Source organism: Ursus americanus, chromosome 14 (assembly GCF_024610735.1).
Source record: "Ursus americanus isolate L20-20 chromosome 14, mUrsAme1.1.p, whole genome shotgun sequence".
In the NCBI taxonomy this organism is placed as follows: Eukaryota; Metazoa; Chordata; class Mammalia; order Carnivora; family Ursidae; genus Ursus; species Ursus americanus.
In genome coordinates, this window is record NC_142140.1 from 37,759,726 (window position 1) to 37,781,522 (window position 21,797).

The following is a 21,797-nucleotide window of genomic DNA, read 5'->3' on the forward strand; positions in this document are numbered from 1 at the left end:
CATCTATAATTTCATTTATTTGAGTTCTCTTCTTTTCTTGGCAAGTCTAGCTAAAGGTTTGTCAATTTTGTTTATCTTTTTAAAAAACAAACCCAACTCTAAGTTTCCTTCCTTGATCTTTTCTATTGTTTTTCTGTTCATTTTCTATATTTTTAGCAGAGCTTTATCTCCTTCCTTCTGCTAAATTTGGACTGATCTTCATCTCCTTCCTTCTACTAAATTTGGGCTTAGTTTGTTATTTTTCTAGTTCTTCGAGGCATAAAGTTCAGTTATTTGAGATTTTTCTTAATGTAGGCATTTATTACTATAAACTTTCCTCTTAGAACTGCTTTATTTGTTTATTTATTTAATGTTTGATAAGTTTCAGTATGTTGTGTTTCCATTTTTTGTTTCAAGATTTTTTTTTAATTTCCCTTTTGATTTCTTCTGTGACCCACTGGTTATTCAGGAGTGTGGTGTTTAATTTTTACATATTTGTGAATTTTCCAGCTTTCTTCCTGTTATTGATTTCTAGTTTCAAATCATTGTCATAAGAAAAGATATTTCATATAATTTTAATCTTATTAAATTTATTAATACTTGTCTTGTGGCCTAACATATGATCTATCCCCAGACTATTCCATGTGCACTTGAGAAGAATGTTTATCCTACTCTGCTTTAGGATGGAATATTCTGTATATATGTGTTAGGTCCATTAGGTCCTAAGTATAGGGCCCTAAGTCAAGTCCAATGTGTCCTTATTGATTTTCTGTTTGGATGATCTATCCAATATTGAAAGTGGGGCTTTGACATCCCCTATTATTATTGTATTGCTGTTTATTTCTCTCTTTAGTTTTGTTAGTATTTGCTTTCTATATTTAGGTGCTCTGAAGTTGGAGGCATATACACTTACATCTGTCATATGCTCTTAATGAACTGACCCTTCCATCATTATATAATCACCTTATTTGTCTCATTACAGCTTTTAATTGAAAGTCTATTTTGTCTGATATAAGAATAGCTACCACTGCCATCTTTTGGTTTCCATTTGAATGGAGTATCTTTTTCCTATCCCTTTATTTTCAGCCTATGAGTGTCTTCAAAGCTAAAGTAAGTCTCTTGTAAGAAACATATTCTTGGATCATTTCTTTATCTATTTAGCCACTCTAAATCTTTATTTGAAAATTTAATCCATTTACATTTAAAGTAACTATTGATAGGAAAGGATTCATTATTGCCATTTAAAAAAACCTTTCTGGAAAAAAGTTTGTTTTCTGGCTCTTTTTGTAGTTCCTTTATTCCTGTCCTCTCTTGCTGTCTTTCTTTATGAACTGACAATTTCCCACAGTGGTATGCTTTGATTCCCTTCTCTTTATTTTGCGTGTATCTACTGTAGGTTTTTGCTTTCTGGTTACATGAGGCTTACATAAAATATCTTATAACCGTAACAGTCCCATACAAAATATCTACCCTTTTACTCAACCCCTCTCTATGGTTTAGATGTTCCAATTTATATGTTTTTATATTGTGTATCCATTAGTAAATTATACCAGCTATAGTTATTTTTTTATGTTTCAAGTTTTTATTTTTAATTTTTTATTATGTTAGTCACCATACAGTACATCCTTAGTTTTTGATGTAATGTTCCATGATTCATTATTTGCGTCTAACACCCAGTGCACCATGCAATATGTGCCCTCCTTTTTTTTATAATAATCTTTTATTATATTATGTTAGTCACCATACAGTACATCCCTAGTTTTTGATGTAAAGTTCCATGATTCATTACTTGCATATAACACCCAGTGCACCATGCAATATGTGCCCTCCTTAATACCCATCACCAGCCTATCCCAGTCCCCCACCCCCTCCCCTCTGAAGCAAACAAAGTGAACTACTGAGACTTCATCAGGATAAAAAGCTTCGGCACAGCGAAGGAAACAGTCAACAAAAGTAAAAGGCAACCTACAGAATGGGAGAAGATATTTGTTTCCCAGAGTCCATAGTTTTTATTTAAATTCTAGTTAGTTAACATAGAGTGTAATATTGGTTTCAGAAGTAGCATTTAGTGATTCACTACTTACATATAACACCCAGTGCTCATCACAACAGGTACCTTCCTTAATATCTGTCGCCCATTTAGCTAATCCCCCACCCTCCCCTCCAGCAACCGTCAGTTTCTTCTCTATAGTTAAGAGTCTCCTATGGTTTGTCTCCCTCTCTCTTTATTTTTTCTTCCCCTATATTCATCTTATTTGTTTTCTTAAGCTTCATATATGAATGAAACCATTTGGTATTTGTCTTCCTCTGACTGACTTATTTTGCTTAGCACAATACACTCCAGCTCCATCCATGTTGTTGCGAACGGCAAGACTTTATTCCTTTTTATGGCTGAGTAATATTCCATTGTATATATTTATCCACTCATCAGTCAATGGACATTAAGATTCTTCCCATAATTTGGCTACTGTTGAAATGCCGCTATAAACATCAGGCTGCATGTGCCTCTTTGAATCAGTATTTTTGTATCCTTTGGCTAAATACCTAGGAGTGCAATTGCTGGGTCATAGGGTACTTCTATTTTTAACTGTTTGAGGAACCTCCATACTGTTTTGCAGAGTGACTGCACCAGTCTGCATTCCCACCAACAGTGTAAGAATGTTACCCTTCCTCTAAAACCTAGCCAACACTTGCTGTTTCTTGTGTCATTGATTTAAGCCATTCTGACTGGTGTGAGGTGATATCTCACTGTAGTTTTGATTTCTATTTCCCTGATAAGTGAAGTTGAGCATCTTTTCATGTGTCTGTTGACCATCTGGATGTCTTCTTTGGAAAAGTGTCTATTCATGTCTTTTGCCCATTTCTTAACTGGATTATTTACTTTTTGGGTGTTGATTTTGATGAGTTCTTTATAGATTCTGGATACTAAACCTTTGTCAGATATGTCATTTACAAGTATCTTCTCCCATTCTGTAGGTTGCCTTTTACTTTTGTTGACTGTTTCCTTCGCTGTGCTGAAGCTTTTTATCCTGATGAAGTCTCAGTAGTTCACTTTTGCTTCTGTTTCCCTTGCCTCTGGAGGTGTGTCTAGTAAGAAGCTGCTATGACTGATCTCAAAGAGGTTTCTGCCTGTGTTCTCCTCTAGGATTTTAGTGATTTCCTGTCTCACATTTAGGTCTTTCATCCATTTTGAATTTATATTTGTGTATGGTGTAAAAAAGTGGTCTAGTTTCATTCTTCTGCATGTTGCTGTCCAGTTCTCCCAACACCATTTGGTTTTGTTTTGTTTTATTATGTTAGTTAGTTACCATACAGTACTTCATTAGTTTTTGATGTAGCATTCCATGCTTCATTGTTTGCATATAACACCCAGTACTCCATGCAATACGTGCCTTCCTTTAATACCCATCACACCATGCTAACCCATCCCCCCACCCTCCTCCCCTCTGAAACCCTCAGTTTGTTTCCTGGAGTCCACAGTCTCTCATGATTCATCTCCCCCTCTGATTCCCCCACCTTCATTTTTCCCTTCCTTCTCCTGATGTCCTTTATGCTATCCCTCATGTTCCACATATAAGTGAAACCATATGATAATTGTCTTTCTCTCGACTTATTTCACTTAGCATAATTTCCTTCAGTTCCATACATGTTGATGCAAATGGTGGGTATTCATCCTTTCTGATTATTAGAAAATATTATCAGCAACTATATGCTAATAAATTAGGCAACCTGGAAGAAATGGATACCTTCCTGGAAACCTATAAACTATGAAACAGGAAGAAACTGACAATCTGAATAGGCCAATAACCAGTAACGAAATTGAAGCAGTGATCAAAAACCTCCCCAAAAACTAGAGTCCTGGGCGAGATGGCTTCCAGGGGAATTCTACCACACATTTAAAGAAGAAATAATACCTATTCCCCTGAAGCTCTTTCAAAAACTAGAAACTGAAGGAAAACTTCCAAACTCATTCTATGAGGCCAGCATTACCTTGATCCCAAAACCAGGCAAAGACCCCACCAAAAAGGAGAACTATAGACCAATATCCCTGATGAATACAGATGCCAAAATTCTCAATAAGATCCTAGCCAAAAGGATCTGACAGAACATTAAAAAGATTATCCACCACGACCAGGTGGGATTAATTCCTGGGATGCAAGGGTGGTTCAACATTAGCAAATCAATCAATGCGACAAGAAAATGTGATGCTCTCAATTGATGCAGAAAAAGCATTTGACAAAATACAGCATCCTTTCCTGATTAAAACTCTTCAGAGTACAGGGATAAAGGGAACATTCCTCAATTTCATAAAAACCATCTATGAAAAGCCCACAGCGAATAATATTCTCAATGGGGAAAAGCTGAGAGCTTTTCCCTTAAGATCAGGAACACAAGGGTGCCCACTCTTGCCACTATTGTTCAGCATAGTAGTAGAAGTCCTAGCATCAGCAATCAGACAACAAAAAGGGATAAAAGGTATCCAAATTGGCAAAGAAGAAGTCAAACTCCCAATACCATTTGTTGAAGAGACTGTCTCTTTTCCAGTGGATATCCTGCTTTGTCAGATTAACCATATAGTTGTGGGTCCATATCTGGGTTTTCTATTCTGTTCCATTGATCTATGTATCTGTTTTTGTGTTAGCTATAGTTATTTTAATTTTTTCTGTCTTTTAACCTTTATACTAGAGTTATAGACCACCATATTACAGTATTGGAGTATTCTGAATTTGAATCTATACTTACCTTTACCATTGTTTTATATTTTCATGTGTTTTCATGCCACTAATAAATGTTTTTTTCATTTCAGCGTGAACAACTTGCAGCATTTCTTGTAAGGCAGGTCTAGTAATTTTGAACTCCCTCAGCTTTTGTCTGGAAAATCTTTATATCTCCTTTATTTCGGAAGGACAACTTTCCTGGATAAAATATTCTTGGTTGGTAGGGTTTGTTTTTTTTTCTTTCAGCACTTTGAACATATCATCCTACTCTCTCCTGGCCTGCATGGTTTCTGCTAAGAAATATGTTCATAGCCTTATGGGGGTTGCCTTGTAAGTGACAAGCTTCTTTTTTCTTGTTGCTTTCAAGATTTTTTGATTTTTAAACAGTTTTATTGTAATGTCTTGGAGAAGATCTCTTTGAGGACTGAAATTGTTTGGAAACCTATGAATATCATGAACTTGGATTTCCAAATCTCTTCCCAGATTTGGAAAGTTCTCAGCCACTATCACCTTAAATAAGCTTTCTTCCCCTTTCTCCTTCTCTTCTTTGGTATTCTAGTAGTGTGTACATTAATTCTCTTAATGGTGTCCTAGAAGTCCCACAGGATTTCTTCATTCTTTTTTCTTTTTGCTCCTTTGACTGGATAATTTCAATTTATCTGTCTTTGAGTTCACTGATTCTCCTGCTTGGTCCATTCTGATACCGAAGCTCTCTATTGAATTCTTCAGTGTTTGTATCCTTCAGCTCCAAAATTTATTTGGTTATTTTTTACGTATTCTATCTTTTTGTTGAACTTTTCATTTTGTTCTTATGTTATTTACCTGATTTTGTTGAGTTGTTTTTCTGTGAGTACTATAAGCTCTTTGAACATCTTTAGAACAATTATTTTGAATTATTTATCAGGAAATTTGTGGATTTCCATTTCTTTAGGGTCACTGAAAGTTTACTGTGTTCTTTTGGTGGTATCGTGTTTCCTTGATTTTCATGATTCCTGTAGTCTTGAATTTGTGCATGTGAAGAGCAGTCACTTCTTCCAGACTGTACTAACTGACTTAGATGAGGAAAGACCTTCATCCATGGGCAGGGGCATGCCAGAGAATGCTGTGATTCTGGATTTAGTGGTGCAGGGTGCTAAGTGCATGTGGCAGCTCTGGGCCCAGGAGTGTATATCTCACTGGTTTAGGCCACATGGGTCCACAACATCAACAACCATGTGATCCTTGTGGAGAGCTGCAGAGGGCCACAGTGTCTGCGATGGTTATTGGGGTCCTCAGTGGCTCTTCCAAGTCCAGCAGCTAGGAATGTGGGCAGACAGCAGTGGTGGCCAGAGCTGATAGTGTGTATACCCTCAGCTACAGATACCTGCAAAATGTCAGGGGAAAGCTGCAGACACAGAGGTAATGGTAAGGGCTGGGACCAGCAGAAGAGGCTGATGCCAACTGCACATGCACCTGTAACTGCAGGGGCCCTGGTTATTGGCATGCATTTGTGCAGCTGTAGAGGCGGTGGAGACTAGTACAGGAGTTGGGTTGGCAATATGCAGGTGCATAGCTGCAGGGGCTACCTTTAGGTAAGCCCAGCAATGCAGGCCACTGACAAGTGTCAAGGGCAAATATTGACCCATAAGCAGCGGTGGGGGCCTTGGCTGCTGGCATACACTCCTGTGTCTACAGGAGGTCACCATGGGAGCATGCATGGCAATGGAGGCCAGTGACGGAAGTCAGGCCAGCAGTGTGCAGGAATAGAGCTGCAAGGGCTAGGCATGAACAGATGCATAACCACGGGGGTCAGCCATGGGAGTCTAGGTTGACATGTTACATATGCATAGTCAACAGAGGCTGGGGCTGGCTGCTGCATATTTCATGTCCCAGCAAGGGGCAGGGGAGAGAGTAGGAGGTGCTCAGGGGGCTGACATCTGTGAATGCAAATACCTGTGGGGTGAAAAACTTGGTAAAAAAAAAAATCTGCAGGGGTTCTGTGGCAGCTTTGCTGGCCACTGGTTTCTTCAAAGATGAAAGATGCTGGGGTCCTCTGTGAGCAGTCTGCTGGGGTCCATGACAAGGTCTCCAGTGATGAAAGCTGAGGGGGTTTGTAGCATCTAGAAGGGTAGTTGAAGTCCTCAGCAGTGAAGGCTGCTGGGATCCTATACAGAGCAGACCGGTGGGAACCATGGTCACTCTCACTGCATGGCTCACAGGGGTAGCCCCTGCCCTTTTCCTTGTTCCTACCTATCTCTAGATGTCTCAGCTTTGCCAGTCTCTGGGTGGGATAAAACTGAAGTGGGTCCTTTGTACAGTGGCCTGAAGGACTGGGTAAGCTGGTTACTCATCCTCTTCTCCTTTTCCTGGAGAGGGGAACTCTAAATCTAGGGAATTCTATCTTGGTGCTGAGCAGTGTCAGCCTGGGGTATGGAATGATGCAGCAAAATGAAACTGTTCTTCCTACCCTTTCTGTATGGTTATTCTGAGGTTTTGCTCTACTGTGTTACTGAAGCTTCTTAAGTGATAGCTTTCTTCTTTCTTGAGCTCTCCCAGAGCTATTTTTCATTCATGCCTATCAAATTGTTGATCTTCATGGGGAACAGAGGATGGAAAACTCCATTCCACCATCTTGGTGATATCATCACCCTGGAAAAGTTTTTAGTAAGATCTCTTTGGTAATTTTCTTTCTTTTTCCTCTGTTCTCTCTTCTGAAACTCCGTTACCTGGATATTGGACCTCTTGGATCAAACCTCTAACATTTCTCTCCTATTGATACATTTTTGTTGCTGTCATCCTATTTTCTAATCTTTATATCAAGTTTATCCCTGTTATCTCATTTGTAATTTTCTAGAGCTCCTTTGATTCCTTCTTGGATTGCTCCACTCTGTCTCCTTGTTGTTTCTTCATTTCTCTTTGCAGACAGCAACCACCATTTTCTTCTACTGACTTGTCTGTTTCTTCCAAGTTCCTTTCACATGTATTTGTTCTGGTCTCTAACTTTTGTGGGAGGCTTCCTCCAATGTTTATTGATGCTTGGCTGTCTGGAAGTGCTGTGTAGGGTCTGCTGAACACCGGATTTCACTGTATGGAGGTCTGGGGAAGGGAGTGGTCATCTCATCCAACAGCTTTAAACTGCACATATACTTTGATGACTCTAAAATTGTTATAGCTGAACTTCACTTCTGAGGTCTAGACTTTCAACATCTCAGTTTGGCAGCTTAAAAGGCATCTCAAACTTGAAAGGAAAAACCAGACCAATAAATTGATCCCCACTTCTGCACTCCCAAACCTGCTTCTCCCGCAATGTTTCTTATTACTTTTACAAGGTCAAAGTTGGAGAAGATCAAAACACAGGAGTCATTCTTCTCTGACCTTTCTCTTTTTTGTACACACAAACCAAATCAACCTATCAACAACTCCAAATGGATTTATCTCCAACACACATTCACAATCCAACAATTTCTTACTACTTTCTTTGTTCCACCTCTAGCCCAAATACTGAAAATTAAAATATTTTTGCTTGAATGACTGCTCCTTGCTTCCATTCTTGCCCCACTCCAGTCCTTCTGCACACATCAGCGGGAGGGATCCTTTTAAAATGCAAGACAGATCATGTGATTCCCCTGCTCAAATACCTTCACAGGCTTTAGAATAAAATGTAAAATCCTCACCAAAAATAGCATTCTCTAAGCCACCATTGTGAGGGAAGCTCTTAGCCTCAACCTCTAAATCACCCTTCACTTTCCACATCTAATTGATCATCAAATTGATTTTTATTTACTAACATCTACATTCTCTACTTCATTTCTTCTTCACTCCTATTGCTGTCTAGTCATTATTTATTGCCCGAATCACTTCTGTGGTCTCCTTCCTCCGTGATTCTGGTCTTCTGCATTTTACGTTTTCTATAGACAGAGATAGCATTTAAAACCCATATCTGGGGATACCTGGGTGGCTCTGTCGGTTATGTGTCCAACTCTGATTTCAGCTCAGGCCATGATCTCAGGGTTGTGAGACTGAGCCCCGAATCAGGCTCTGTGCTGGGCATGGAGCCTGCTTGAGATTCTCTCTCTCTCCCCCTCTCCTAAAAAACAAACACCCATATCCATATCCAATCATGCTACTCCCATGGTTATATCAGACTACCGGAGAGAGTGCAATTTGGGGCTTACAAAACTCTTCATGATCTGACCCTTGCCTCCTTCTGCACCTTACTATCCCAATCACTAACACGTATTTACATGCCAAAGTTACCAAATATATTATAGTTTCCTGGATCTATCACTTCCCTATGTTGTTGTGCCATTTTGGAAGGTCTTTCCTTCTTGTTTGTCCTCTAGGTGAACCCCTGTCCACCTCTCAAGGCTCACCTTGAGTATTACTGCCACTGGAAGCTTTCATTGATTTTTTTCCAGCCCCAAGTAATCAGTCACTCCCTCTAACAATATCAGTGTATATGCAGCACATATATGGCAATTGTTTGCTTGTGGTCTATTTGATCCCACTACAATAGTTTCTAAACATGGGGGCCATGTACAGACTTCATGGGCAATCATCAGAAGGAACTGTCAATTCCCTAAAATTGAATGTAAAACTTTGCATGCAAAACCATACTTGTGTTGTCCTGGGAAGAAATTCTATCTGATCTTCATGACCCAAAAAGGGTTAAGAACCAATATTCTAGATTGTGATATTCTTGAAGGAAGGGATAAGCCCTGCTCATTTTGTTCATCTCTACATCCCATGCTTATCACGTAGTTAGGGTAACTATACACAAATGTTTTTGTACACTAGCAAATATATATAAGCAATTGATACGTTACTTGTATATTATCTAGGCAAATTTCCAAAGAACCTCCACCAGGCAACACACTTTGTATCTTTGAAGTTCCCTATAAAAATTACATTTTTCTTAAAGAGAAACTTGTAATTCTTTCTACAACCTGTAATTCTCACCAATAAATACTTCTCAAATACATAACTCCTCAAAGTGAGGTTTTACCCAGTCCCTTAGTCTAAGCTTAATAGTCACCTGAGGTCTCTGATGTTTGTTTTACCTCAAAAATTTTAACCTTTCTTTTAATTACTTCTCATTCAGCCTGCAAAATATAATCTTGGTCATCAATTAGCTCAATACATTTTAATAATAGCCAATAGACTTAGGTCTCTCTTAGAAATACTGGTACATTATTTCTAGGTTTAATCATTACATTAACCAATAAATTGGCTCTTTACAGCTTCAACTACCTTCTCTTTTTAAGAGGTGGGGAAAGACAGAATGTTGGTAACTGCTGCAGGCTGAAGAAGCTCCATTCACCAGTAAAATCAACAGATAAATGACCCCTGGGTATTATGGTACAGTCTTATGCAGTAATTCCATTTAGAAAGCAAAGGTGGTATACAGTGTCAGAATAAGGAAGACCCCTTACATGCTTTGGGACAAAGACAAAGGAACAACTTTTGTAATATTGTTTCATAATGTAACTAGGGATGATAAAGGAGAAAAAATGAGGGGTGCAGGGAATAAGCTTACCCTGTGTTAGATTTCTTACCATTTTATAGAGATCTGAGACACTAATCTGGTCTGAATCCACTACTTCAAAGTCCTTTCGAGGCACCAAGTCCAGGCCCAAATGCCTAGTAAAGAGAAAGAAGACACTCAGCATGCCATGCCCTCACATTATACTCATCTTTCTTTACGTGCCCGGAAGCTCATAACTGCCATGACCTGTGGACAGAGGCTGAGATGCTACCCCAGCAGGGACATGCTTTTATCCAGTAACATCTAACTGTGCTCACCTTAAGGTAAATAAATAAGGCTGGCGATTTTAAGACTGACAATTTTAATTACCAAGCAGTTCCCCCTTCTGATGGTAAAAACAATTCATTCAGTATCATGTCTATAAGAGCCTGCTTGAGTTCATTAAGTATGTATTTTCTATAGATTATTTTTTATTATTTTATTTTTATTTACTTATTTGAGAGAGAGTGAGAGCTAGAGAGAGAGAGCTAGAGAGAGAGGGCATACACACAGAAGGAGAGGGAGAGAATCAGACTCCCCACTGAGCAGGGAGCCTGATGCGGGGCTCAATTGAGGACCCTGGGATCATGACCTGAGCCGAAGGCAGACGCTTAACCAACTGAGCCACCCAGGCACCCCTCTATAGATTATTAATAAGTCATGTTTTATTTTTCTCTTCCTCGTAATCCTACAAGCATGCTCAAGACTCCATCATGCATTACTTTCATTAGGATGAAAAAATTTTTCAGGGTCCATGCAAACACATAAAAAATCACCCTCCAAAAGATACTGAACTCAAAGAAATCTATGTTTTAATTGAGTTTTAATCTCATTTTCAATTTAATTAATACTGACATTGGTTATAGTAATGACCTTACCACACATTAGCCAATATATATATATATTTAGTTCAATCCATTTGTGTTTATTTCCATAGCCAGCACATGTGGAGCTGGTTATTATTCCTGATACATTTTAAATTCCTTGTTTTCTTCTCTCACAGGTGATGATCCAGGCTTCTACTTCTAAAAAAAATCTTAGGTGCTGTGTCCTTCCTCAAATTCACATACAAAAGGAAGCTAGTAACGTTCTTATTCTAACTGGAAACGTTCATTTGTGTAAAACATCAAAAGATCTACAACTGTCAATTTTTGACTCTCTGATGATTAACCAATATCTTAAGAAACTTTATATGAAAGTTTAACCAAGGAGTACTACTCCTAAAAAAATACGCCAAGTATTTGGAAGATCTGGTATAACTTGTGGAGGCAAGAGTAAGAGATGGTGATTAATGATTGATTAACTATGGCAGGCAGTATGAGGCAGTGTAAATAACTGCAGACAGCCAGAACTTGTGCATTCAAAAATGACACATAATTTATGTTCAGTAAATATTAGCTCTTTTCTCATTCTCTAAACCTGGAGTCAAATGGAGTTAGGGGGTTGTGGACCCCGAAACTGCTTACAACAGTATGTGTGTGTGTGTTCATGTATGAATTTTTTTCTGAGGAGAGGGTTTATAACTCTCATCAGGGCTTCAGAGCTGCTCTGTGACCACCCTATGCTCCAACACAAGGGTTATGAATTACTGTGTCTGGCAAAAGTATTCCATAGCCAATGAAAGGAGAAGTATGTATTTTTTTCTCTTCAACTAGACTATGAACCACTTCTAGAACATACCAGCAAAACTAATTCTGTAGGCTCTTTCTGCGCATAAAACTACCACTCATTTAAAATAAACCATGTGAAAAAATATATTTAAAAATCCATGTATACATCCAAAATGCATCTGTTTTATTTTATTTATAATTTATAACCTATTTATAGGAAGAGATATGAAGAGGTTAAAGAAGCTGCAATAAGATTGAGGAAATGAAAATAGAAAATCAAACCTACACAAAAAAGGTAGAAGCAAACATACTAATCGCATAGGCTAATATGATAACCATGATTAAGAATCAAAATTCAGATTTGTACTTTTTAGCAGGCAAGAAAAAAGGAAAAACCTGTTTTTCTCCTAAAAGATAAAAACTCAAGTTTTTCTATTATATAACTTACATCATCCTTTATTTTATTTTTTTATAATTTTTATTTTGTTATATTAGTCACCATACAGTACATCCCCAGATTTTGATGCAATGTTCCATGATTCATTATTTGCATATAACACCCTGTGCACCATGCAATATGTGCCCTCCCTAATACCCATCACTGCCTATCCCAATCCCTTACCCCCTCCCCTCCGAAGCCCTCAGTTTGTTTCCCAGAGTCCACAGTCTCTCATGGTTCATTCTGTTTTCCCCCCCTTCATCATCCTTTAATACAAAAACATGAATTTTTATAGGGTGCCTGGGTGGCTCATTTGTTAAGCATCAAACTCTTGATTTTGACTCAAGTCAAGATCTCAGGGTTTTGAGATCTAGGCCCACATTGGGCTCTGTGCTGGGCATCCAGTCTGCTTAGGATTCTCTCTCCCTCTGCCCCTCCCCCTGTGCTTGTGCTCTCTCTCTCTCTTTCTCCCCTTAAAAAAGAGGGAGAGAGAAACATGAATTTTTAAAGAAGAAATAACTATTGGTACTAGGTGCAAAAAAAAAATCCTCAGTTTTACATGATGAACTCAGTAATACACTGTTGGCCTTAACTATGAGAGTTTACAGTTTAATGGCAAAACCATGCCATTGAATCTGATTATTGAAGGAAATGTACTTGAGTAGGTAACAGATTTAATTTTTCTACCACTGGGATCCTGTCTTCTTATATCAAAAAAATACTGCATTTAGTCACTTCATATTAGCTATTCTTAATTTCTCTGATATAATTTCAGGTCTCTGGCTTCCAACACTTACTGCATGTAAAGGCAGCAGTGTCACGGAAAGCAAGAGAAAGCTGAAGCACATCCTTTCTACCTTTCTTGTCATAAAAAGCAATTTACATCATAAAGATAATTTTGCAGGTATAATCTCAAAGTATTTAAGATACTTTAATATGCATGTAGAAAAACAGTGGAAAGATGAAAAAATGACATTAGTATTTATATTAGGGAAATGGAATCATACATTTGATCACTAAAAAACATTTTCCAATTTTCGATAGTCAGCTATTAAAACTTTCTAAAATACAACAATGAAGAATCAAAATTCCATACATACTCTTTAACCATCAGTGCTCACAAAATATCTGATAGTTTAAATATTACAATTAAGTAACAAAAAGGACTGTGTGAATATTCCAATCAAAACAGATATTTTCAAAACGACGGCATTAGAAAAAAATCCCAACGGACTTAAGACAACAGGGCTAGGATTGAGTGTATGTACTTTGTGGTTGTGCACCACACACAGCAATGGGCTGTCTGGACTGGCATGTATGCAAACTCTGTCTTAGCACTGTGACACCCTTAGCTTGCTTGTCCATTCACCTATCCATGCATACACCCATCCACTCATCCCACAGGTACTCTCTGAGGACCTATCATTTCCCACCAGTGGTACCGGATACAGGGAATACAGCAGTTTTGAGTCAAACAAATGTTCATTTTCATCTGGGAGCAGTGTTTTCTGTCTCCTAGAAGTCAGTAGAGCACAGTACCTTTTAGTTTCTTGATTTCATTATCTTAGGAAATAAGAAAATTATTAATGGGTGATCTGATAAAACTGAAGACTGAATTCCTTCTACTGAGATAGTCTTCAAAGGAGGACGAGTAGTTTTCAGAAGCTAAATTGGGAGGACTGGCCTACTGGAAAAAGGCAGAGATGCTGTGTGGTGAGAAGCCCGACACATTCACTACAAATTTCATTCTGGAAAAGAGGTTTCTGGCTATTTCTCCTTGTGGATTACTCTAAGAATAGTGAACAACAAGTGCAGAGAGCAGTTAATTTAGTGTTTTCTTTGTCTTCCCAGAACAGGGGGCAGGGCAGCAGGGTACCGAGGAACATGGGCTCTGGTGTCAAATTGCCTGGTTTGCATTTTGGCTCTTCCACCAGGCCACACTGTCCTATCTACTATCATATGCTGTCGTAAAGATCAATCCACGGAAAGCATTTAGCACACTGTCTGGCATTGTAAACTGCTACTGCTGTTATAATTATCATAATTATGTGTTATATCATTAGCCAAAATATGGCCTAAAGTACAAGGGTTGTGATCAAAGAGATACAGTGTCTGAAAAAGAGACTCTTGAACAGATGGACACAAGCAGGAGGTATACATCTATGCATATCTATATACAGGTAGTATAGAGCAGAGTTTTCAAAAATGGTCTAATTGTTTAGGTAAACAGTCTTCACAAAAACATTTATTGTTGTCTCACCACTTGCCACTGATCACTCATTCATTCATCCCAATAATTCAATAAATATTTGTTAGCACCTACTCTGTGCTAGGTTCATGCAGAACTTAGGGACACAGCAGTGAATAAGAGATACTCTGGTCCTATATTCTTTCAGGTGCACCTCTTTAAAGGTCCTGAATCTCTAAATCAAATTCTTTGAATTTTGCATTTCTTTAGAATGTTCTATGTTCTATTCTATTTTCCATTGTATCCTTTTCTTCTGTGGTTCCTCATCTGAACCACAGAACACAGAAAATAATTTGAAGTTAATTAATTATAAACAATGGATATTTTAAGTTATCAGGACTTAGTTCTCCCCCAAAATTGGTTGAGAAAGGCTAGAGATTATTAAGACTTCCTGTATGCACCCAATGAATCACTGAACACTACACCAAAAACTAATGATGTACTCTATGTTGGCTAATTGAATTTAAACAACAACAACAAAAAAGCAAAAAAAAAAAATATTTCCTGTATGTACTGGCTTTTTCTAATACTTACAGTAAAGAGAGCATATAGATAATAACACCACTAATGAAAGAATGATTTATATTTATATAATAATATAATAAGACATAAATAATAATAATAGCTACCCTTTACTGAGCATTTACTTGGGCTAGGCATTTTATACATATCATCTTTAAGCAATATGGGAAGTACATAGTATTAGATCCATTTTATAATTGAGAAAACTGAAGTCCAGAGAGGTTAATGAAGTAGACTATGAAGGGGGCAGAGGTGGGCTTGTCTCAAACTATGTCTGTCTTACTCTGAAACTATGGTATTTCCACCATACCTTCTGTCTTTCTACTAATAACCATAAAAGTTAAATACTAATACGTGACTGTAATCTATTCAGTCATAATAGTTTGAGGGATGGTTTTGTACAGATATATCAATCCAGAAGGAAACAAATATAGATTGGTGAATGAGTGGCTATCAGGCATAAGAACAAACCTATTTTATTACTTAGATTCACATTCACATAGTGCCTGCCAAGTGCAGACACTGTGCTAAGTGCAGGGTATGATGGTGAGCAAAACAGATGCCCAAAGAGTGAGGGGGGGGGGGAATTTACTCATCTGAACATAACTTCATGGGAGGATTTTGACACATGCACACTTTAAACATTGTTATCTCAGACTTCTTGGGTACAGCAAGGTACTAATTGATGGGCACAATACCCTGTAACAGAATGACTCTAAGAAGAAGTTGTTGGAAACTTCTATTATTTCAGGTGTCCCAAAGCTGGAAAATATAACCATGTCCTTAAAGGGAAAGTACTGAGCCATAAGCCCTTCTGAGTCCCAGCTAAAAATCTACTCAGAGGAAACTTGTTGGCGTGAAGGAGGGGGTGGCAGTATTTTCTGCATACTACAACCCAAACTTCTGCTTGTGCTGCTTCCTCTAAAAGCAATTCCTTTGGTGAAGGATATAAACTATGGGGGAAGAAAGGGACATGGAAGGGTTAGGATATATGAAAATCTGAGGAAGAGGGTACAAAAGGGGGGGTAGAGAGACTATGATAGAGGGAGAGAAAGACAATATAAGAACTAGAAATTATATATTTATTGGTGATTTGTCTTAAACGTTGAGACTTCAGAATAAAAAAGATACTATTTCATTTGATAATCTACAGAAACTCATTCTAATTCAACAAAAGCCTGTAAAATGTTTACACCATATTCAAATCTGTACTTTCTTCCTAAAGAAGAAATACAAAAATCTTATAAATTATTCTATGAATAAAGCATTTCTTACTTAGGTATTTTTCTAAGGCAAAGATCAATTAACGTGTGTTGGTCCTGGGTTAACATGAATTTAACTTAGGTATGCTATAGTAGCGATGAGATTAGAATGAGAAAAAACTTTTAGCAACATTTTTATGTAAGGTGTTGAAAATATTAACACATCGAAATTATATTGCTAGACAAATTGTTTTAAAATTCCACTGGAGAGGATGTAATTAACTGACTTATTCTTTTAGTAGGAGACTTACGCAGAGATAATGTCTAGTTCATTTAAGCACAACTTTGTTTTATGCCCTTTCCATATTTCAGTTTCTAAAAACATAAGAACACAACATTTTAAGTGCCTATTTTTACATGATATAATTTTAGTAATTTTTACTTTTGGAATGAGTGTACACATATGCAAACTGGCCAACAAGTATAAGCATATAAATTTAACTCTGGGATCTTCAATTTTTTTAGCCAAAGAAATAAGAATTCTTAATCTCAGGAAACAAAAGAAAAATTGTTTTTATGTAGAAGTGGAGAGCTCTGCATTTAATTTAAACTCTACATAAAAGAGTATAATACCCATTTACTTTTAAAAAAATTTTATTATGTCATGTTAGTCACCATACAGTACATCATTAGTTTTTAATGTAGTGTTCCATGATTCAGTTTACTTTTTATCCTTGAAAGTTCTAATTCAATGTTAAATCAGATATATACTATGGGACATACAGCGTTCACACTAGGAGAACAGAACAAAGATCAAATAACCCATAGACTAGAAATACCGGCAATAATTTGCTTGGTTTTAAGACTCACACTTAAAAAATAATCAGAGAGATGGTAAGGTCCTGCACAAAGTATATGGACTTTGGGATCAGTTCTGGGTACAAAAACCAGTTCTACCACTCACTATGCAACACTGGAAAAAGTACTTTGGAGCCTCAGTGTCCTCATCAGGTAAAACAGAGCTCTTGTCTTGGAAGAGCATAATAGCATTTCATTACAACAATGCATATGTTAGGGGTGCCTGGGTGGCTCAGTTTGTTAAGCATCTTGCCTTCAGCTCAGATCATGATCTCACGGGTTGTGGGAGCCCCGCGTCATGCTCCGTGGGGAATCTGCTTGAGGCTTCTCTCCCCCTGTCCCTCTCCCAACTTGTGGGTACACTCCCTAATAAATAAACCTTTAAAAAAATGCATATGTTAGACCATGCACTTGCCACAGTGATATAAGCAGATGTATTCAATAATAATAGCTGTTATTAATAGCTTCTAAAATAGGTTCTGACAAGGCAGAGCTGTGATGTCTGTGTAAGGGCTTACTGAAAAGGCATAAAAGTTTAAAATTATATGTGATTAATATTTACTTATATCAATTAAAACAAAAAATACATTCCACAAACACTGAGTGTGCATTTCCTACATGCCAACATATGCTAAGCTTCAGTATTTTATGGCACTTACAAAAGTGTGAGGGGACAAGAAGTGTGGAACTCTCAGGGCATAAAACAGGAACAATGGATATGGTTATCAGTGCTCAGCTACTGTGTAGAACAAGTCTCCTTTACATAACCTAATGGTATGAAGTGGCTTTATTTCTACAGTATACCATCACTTCTTTCAAAGTAAGAAGGAAATTTTTTTAAAGGGTTCGTTCAAGTGAGAACCAGAGAGAATAGTCCTATCGATTCTGGGGGAAATAGGTCTTTTTTTCTCTAATAATAATAGATATACAAAGTTCTCATTCAAGTTTTTATATTTTCCACTGGGGGTAAGGGGAAAAACGGAAGGAAGAGGAAGAGCAGGGGAGGAAAGAAGTGGAGTGGAGTAAAGAGGAAAGATGATACAGAGAAGCTGGGAAAGGAGGAATAAGGGAGAGGGGAGGGAGAAGGGAAAGAAGAAGGGAAGGGGACAGAACTACATTCCTGATTTTTATGTTTATTAAAATGGACATATAAATACTCCCCCTCAACACACATATATACTTTGCTGTGAAAAATTTACTAATGAAGGTCCCTCAAAAAGTTAAAAATAGAGCTACCCTATGACCCAGCAATTGCACTACTGGGTATTTACCCCAAAGATACAGATGTAATGAGGAGAAGGGCCATATGCACCCCAATGTTCATAGCTGCATTGTCCACAATAGCTAAACTCTGGAAGGAGCCGAGATGCCCTTCAACAGACGAATGGATAAAGAAGATGTGGTCCATATATAAAATGGAATATTACTCAGCCATCAGAAAGAACGATTACCCAACATTGGCAGCAACATGGGCGGGACTGGAGGAGATTATGCTAATTGAAATAAGTCAAGCAGAGAAAGACAATTATCATATGGTTTCAGTTATTTGTGGAACATAAGGAATAGCAGGGAGATCATCAGGAGAAGGAAGGGAAAAATGAAGGGGGGGAAAACAGAGGGGGAGATGAACCATGAGAGACTATGGACTCCGGGAAACAAACTGAGGGCTTCAGAGGGGAGGGGGGTGGGGGGTTGGGCTAACCTGGTGATGGGTATTAAGGAAGGTGCGTATTGCATAGAGCACTGGGTGTTATATGCAAACAATGAATCATGGAACACTACATCAAAAACTAATGATGTACTGTATGGTGACTAACATAACATAATAAAAAATTTTAAAAAAACCTTAGACTACAGGTAATGAAGAAAACGTTACAATCATAGACTGTATGTTTTTTAAAAATGTCGTGGGTAAATACGCTATTTCAAGTGTACCACAAAGGATCATTACTTAAATAAACACTGTCGTGAAATCTTTAAAAATGAAGGTGGGATAACTCTGCAATTTACTGACAGGTATTTGTAATGGTCTTCGCCTTTTTCAAATATAATTTGAACTCATTTCCAAGCCATCATCTTTAAGTTTTCAGATTTTATTGCGAAATCTGATTGGTCTGTTCTCCAAGTTTTATTATAGAGGTATTGATATTTCTTGAGTATTTCTCTTCTTCATTTACTGGTATGCACAACTGCAGCTAAACTGTAACATAATGACTTATATACAATTTAGTGTCATCAGTTCAAGTTTATAATTTGCTTGGCACATAGTAATGTTAGTTTTGCAAGTATTACTATCATTAATTTATTCAATAAATGGAATAATACCATTTTATAACACAGTACTGTTTGGGGCTGAGGAGACAGAATCAGTAGTTATGCTGTGAGCTAATATCCAGTATTTTGCCGGATTTTTATTGCCCAAAATTGGATTTAGAGAACACTGTCCAATCTATGGTACACCTGAAGCCACGTTATATCATACAAGGAGTCTGTGGAGTGTGCCAAGCAACCCTACTGACAGTCAAAAAAAGGATGTAATTTAATGAAACAAACAAGGATAGGATGCTGTCACTTCAGAAGGTCACAAATAGCTAATTTAGGGTTGTATTTTTTTCCTTTCTGAGGATGAACAGCATCCACTCTGGGGTGGATTGACTTGATAAGATTCTGTGTTTCCTCTTTCCCAAACTGCTCTTCCACTTTGCAAGAACACATTCTCAAGTTCCTTCTTAAGAAACAGGCCATCAAAGGTAACTTCCACATCCATGAATACTTTAAAATGGCTTTGGCTGGCCTTTACACTTGATTAGATAGTTTGGCTGTTAATAAATTCTGGCTGCCAAACCATTTCCCAACAGAATTTTGAAGATATTACTTCACTGTATTCTAGCATCCAGTGTCACCGATAAAACTTTTGAGGTTGGTGTGATACTTATTCTTTTGTAAGAAGACTTGTTTTCCTGCCTGAAAACCTTTTAGGATCTTCCCTTCACCCCTGGAATACTGAAATATCTTAAAGTACCTTGCTGTGGGTTTTGGGTTTTCCCCCCCATTCATTATAGTAGGTATGTGGTGGGCTCTTTCAATCTAAGACTCCTGGCTGTTTGGCTCTGGGAAATTCTCTTCTATCATTTCTTTAGAATTTCCTCTTTATTGCCTTTGTTCTTTTCCTGGAAATTATAATATCTGATGTTAGACCCCCCTGGATTGAACCTCTGTATTGTTCTTCTTTCTTCAACCATTTCCCATCTTTTTATTTTCCCAGAGATAACAGAAAATTATCTTACTGCTCTCGTCTTGAATGTTTTATTTTGGAAATTGCATTCTCCATTACTTTTTCAGAGTATTTTATTCCACATAATGGATCTTGATTCTCTTTGAGGATGCACAGAGGTTTTTTTAAGAAGTTTTTTTTTACTAATCTCTAGTTGTCTCTGGGGCCAGGTTATTTCCTGGGGGGGGGGAGGCAGAGTATTTTTGTTTATCCTGGTCTCTCTCTCTTCTCTGTTGAAGGATTTTTTTAAATACCTGGTGATACTGAATTGTCCATCCCAATTTAAAAGGCACTAGAAGTGTGGGGAGTTTTTGCATATGGTGGGTGACCAAGCAAGCTTCTTTTTTTTTTTTAATGTTTTTTATTATGTTATGTTAGTCACCATACAGTACATCCCGGGTTTCTGATGTAAAGTTCGATGATTCATTAGTTGCGTATAACACCCAGTGCACCATGCAATACATGCCCTCCTTACTACCCATCACCAGTCTATCCCATTCCCCCCCCCCCGAAGCCCTCAGTTTGTTTCTCAGAGTCCATAGTCTCTCATGCTTCATTCCCCCTTCTGATTACCCCCCCTTTCTTTATCCCTTTCTTCCCCTACCGATCATCCTAGTTCTTATGTTCCATAGATGAGAGAAACCATATGATAATTGTCTTTCTCTGCTTGACTTATTTCACTTAGCATTATCTCCTCCAGTGCCGTCCATGTTGCAGCAAATGTCGAGAACTCGTTCTTTCTGATAACCAAGCAAGCTTCTAATTCCAGTAAGTTGAAGGGATCTGGTCATTACACTTTGGAACCCTTAAATGGCACAATATGGAGAGCTTTGCAGTAAGGTCCCAGTGCACACTCTTGTTGCCCAATTCCCCCCAGACAGTCTGTCTTTGTATTTCTTTATCCGAAGGAGAGACAAACACCTGGCTGTGGGTTAGTCCTTTTATATACTTTTAAGCAATCCCCCCTTTTTAAGTGCCAAGGTACACTCCTATCCTCCATGATTCTGCAAACTGCAGGACAGAACAGCTCTTTCATTAGCTAAAGTTTCTTCCACATATATGGGGCTTGCTCCATCACTAAATACTCCATATACTTTCCAGATTCTAGAAATTATTTCATATATCCCACTTATTGCTAGGTCCCCTACCATTCTTTTTATTCTTATCATTTCAATGATGTCTTGAGAGGGAGAGGAGTTAAAGACTTATACTAAAATATATTTAAGGTGTATGTATATCTTAAATAGGAAGCAATCTGGTCACTTCAAAGTTCAATGGACTTGATTTTAAGATAATTAGACAAAATCACTTGAGAATTATATCAATTATTATAACTAGGAAGAAAAAGAATTTGAATACTATCTACTCTAGCTTCCTATCCCAAAGTCTTAGAATACTATGAAAACAGCAAATAATCATACCTATTGCATAAAAGCAGGACTAT

The 21,797-nt window shown here is 37.7% G+C and overlaps 1 protein-coding gene across 4 annotated transcripts in view; it reads right to left on the bottom strand.

Annotated features, from left to right (window-relative positions):
* The window catches only part of DOCK3 (dedicator of cytokinesis 3), a 568,180-nt gene that overhangs the window by 174,228 nt on the left and 372,155 nt on the right, over positions 1–21,797 (bottom strand). For all 4 annotated transcript variants that reach the window (XM_087867015.1, XM_087867014.1, XM_087867013.1 and 1 more), the window contains exon 7: positions 10,232–10,316. In XM_087867015.1, the coding sequence (XP_087723141.1) occupies positions 10,232–10,316 (85 nt within the window). The remainder of the gene's footprint in view (positions 1–10,231; positions 10,317–21,797) is intronic.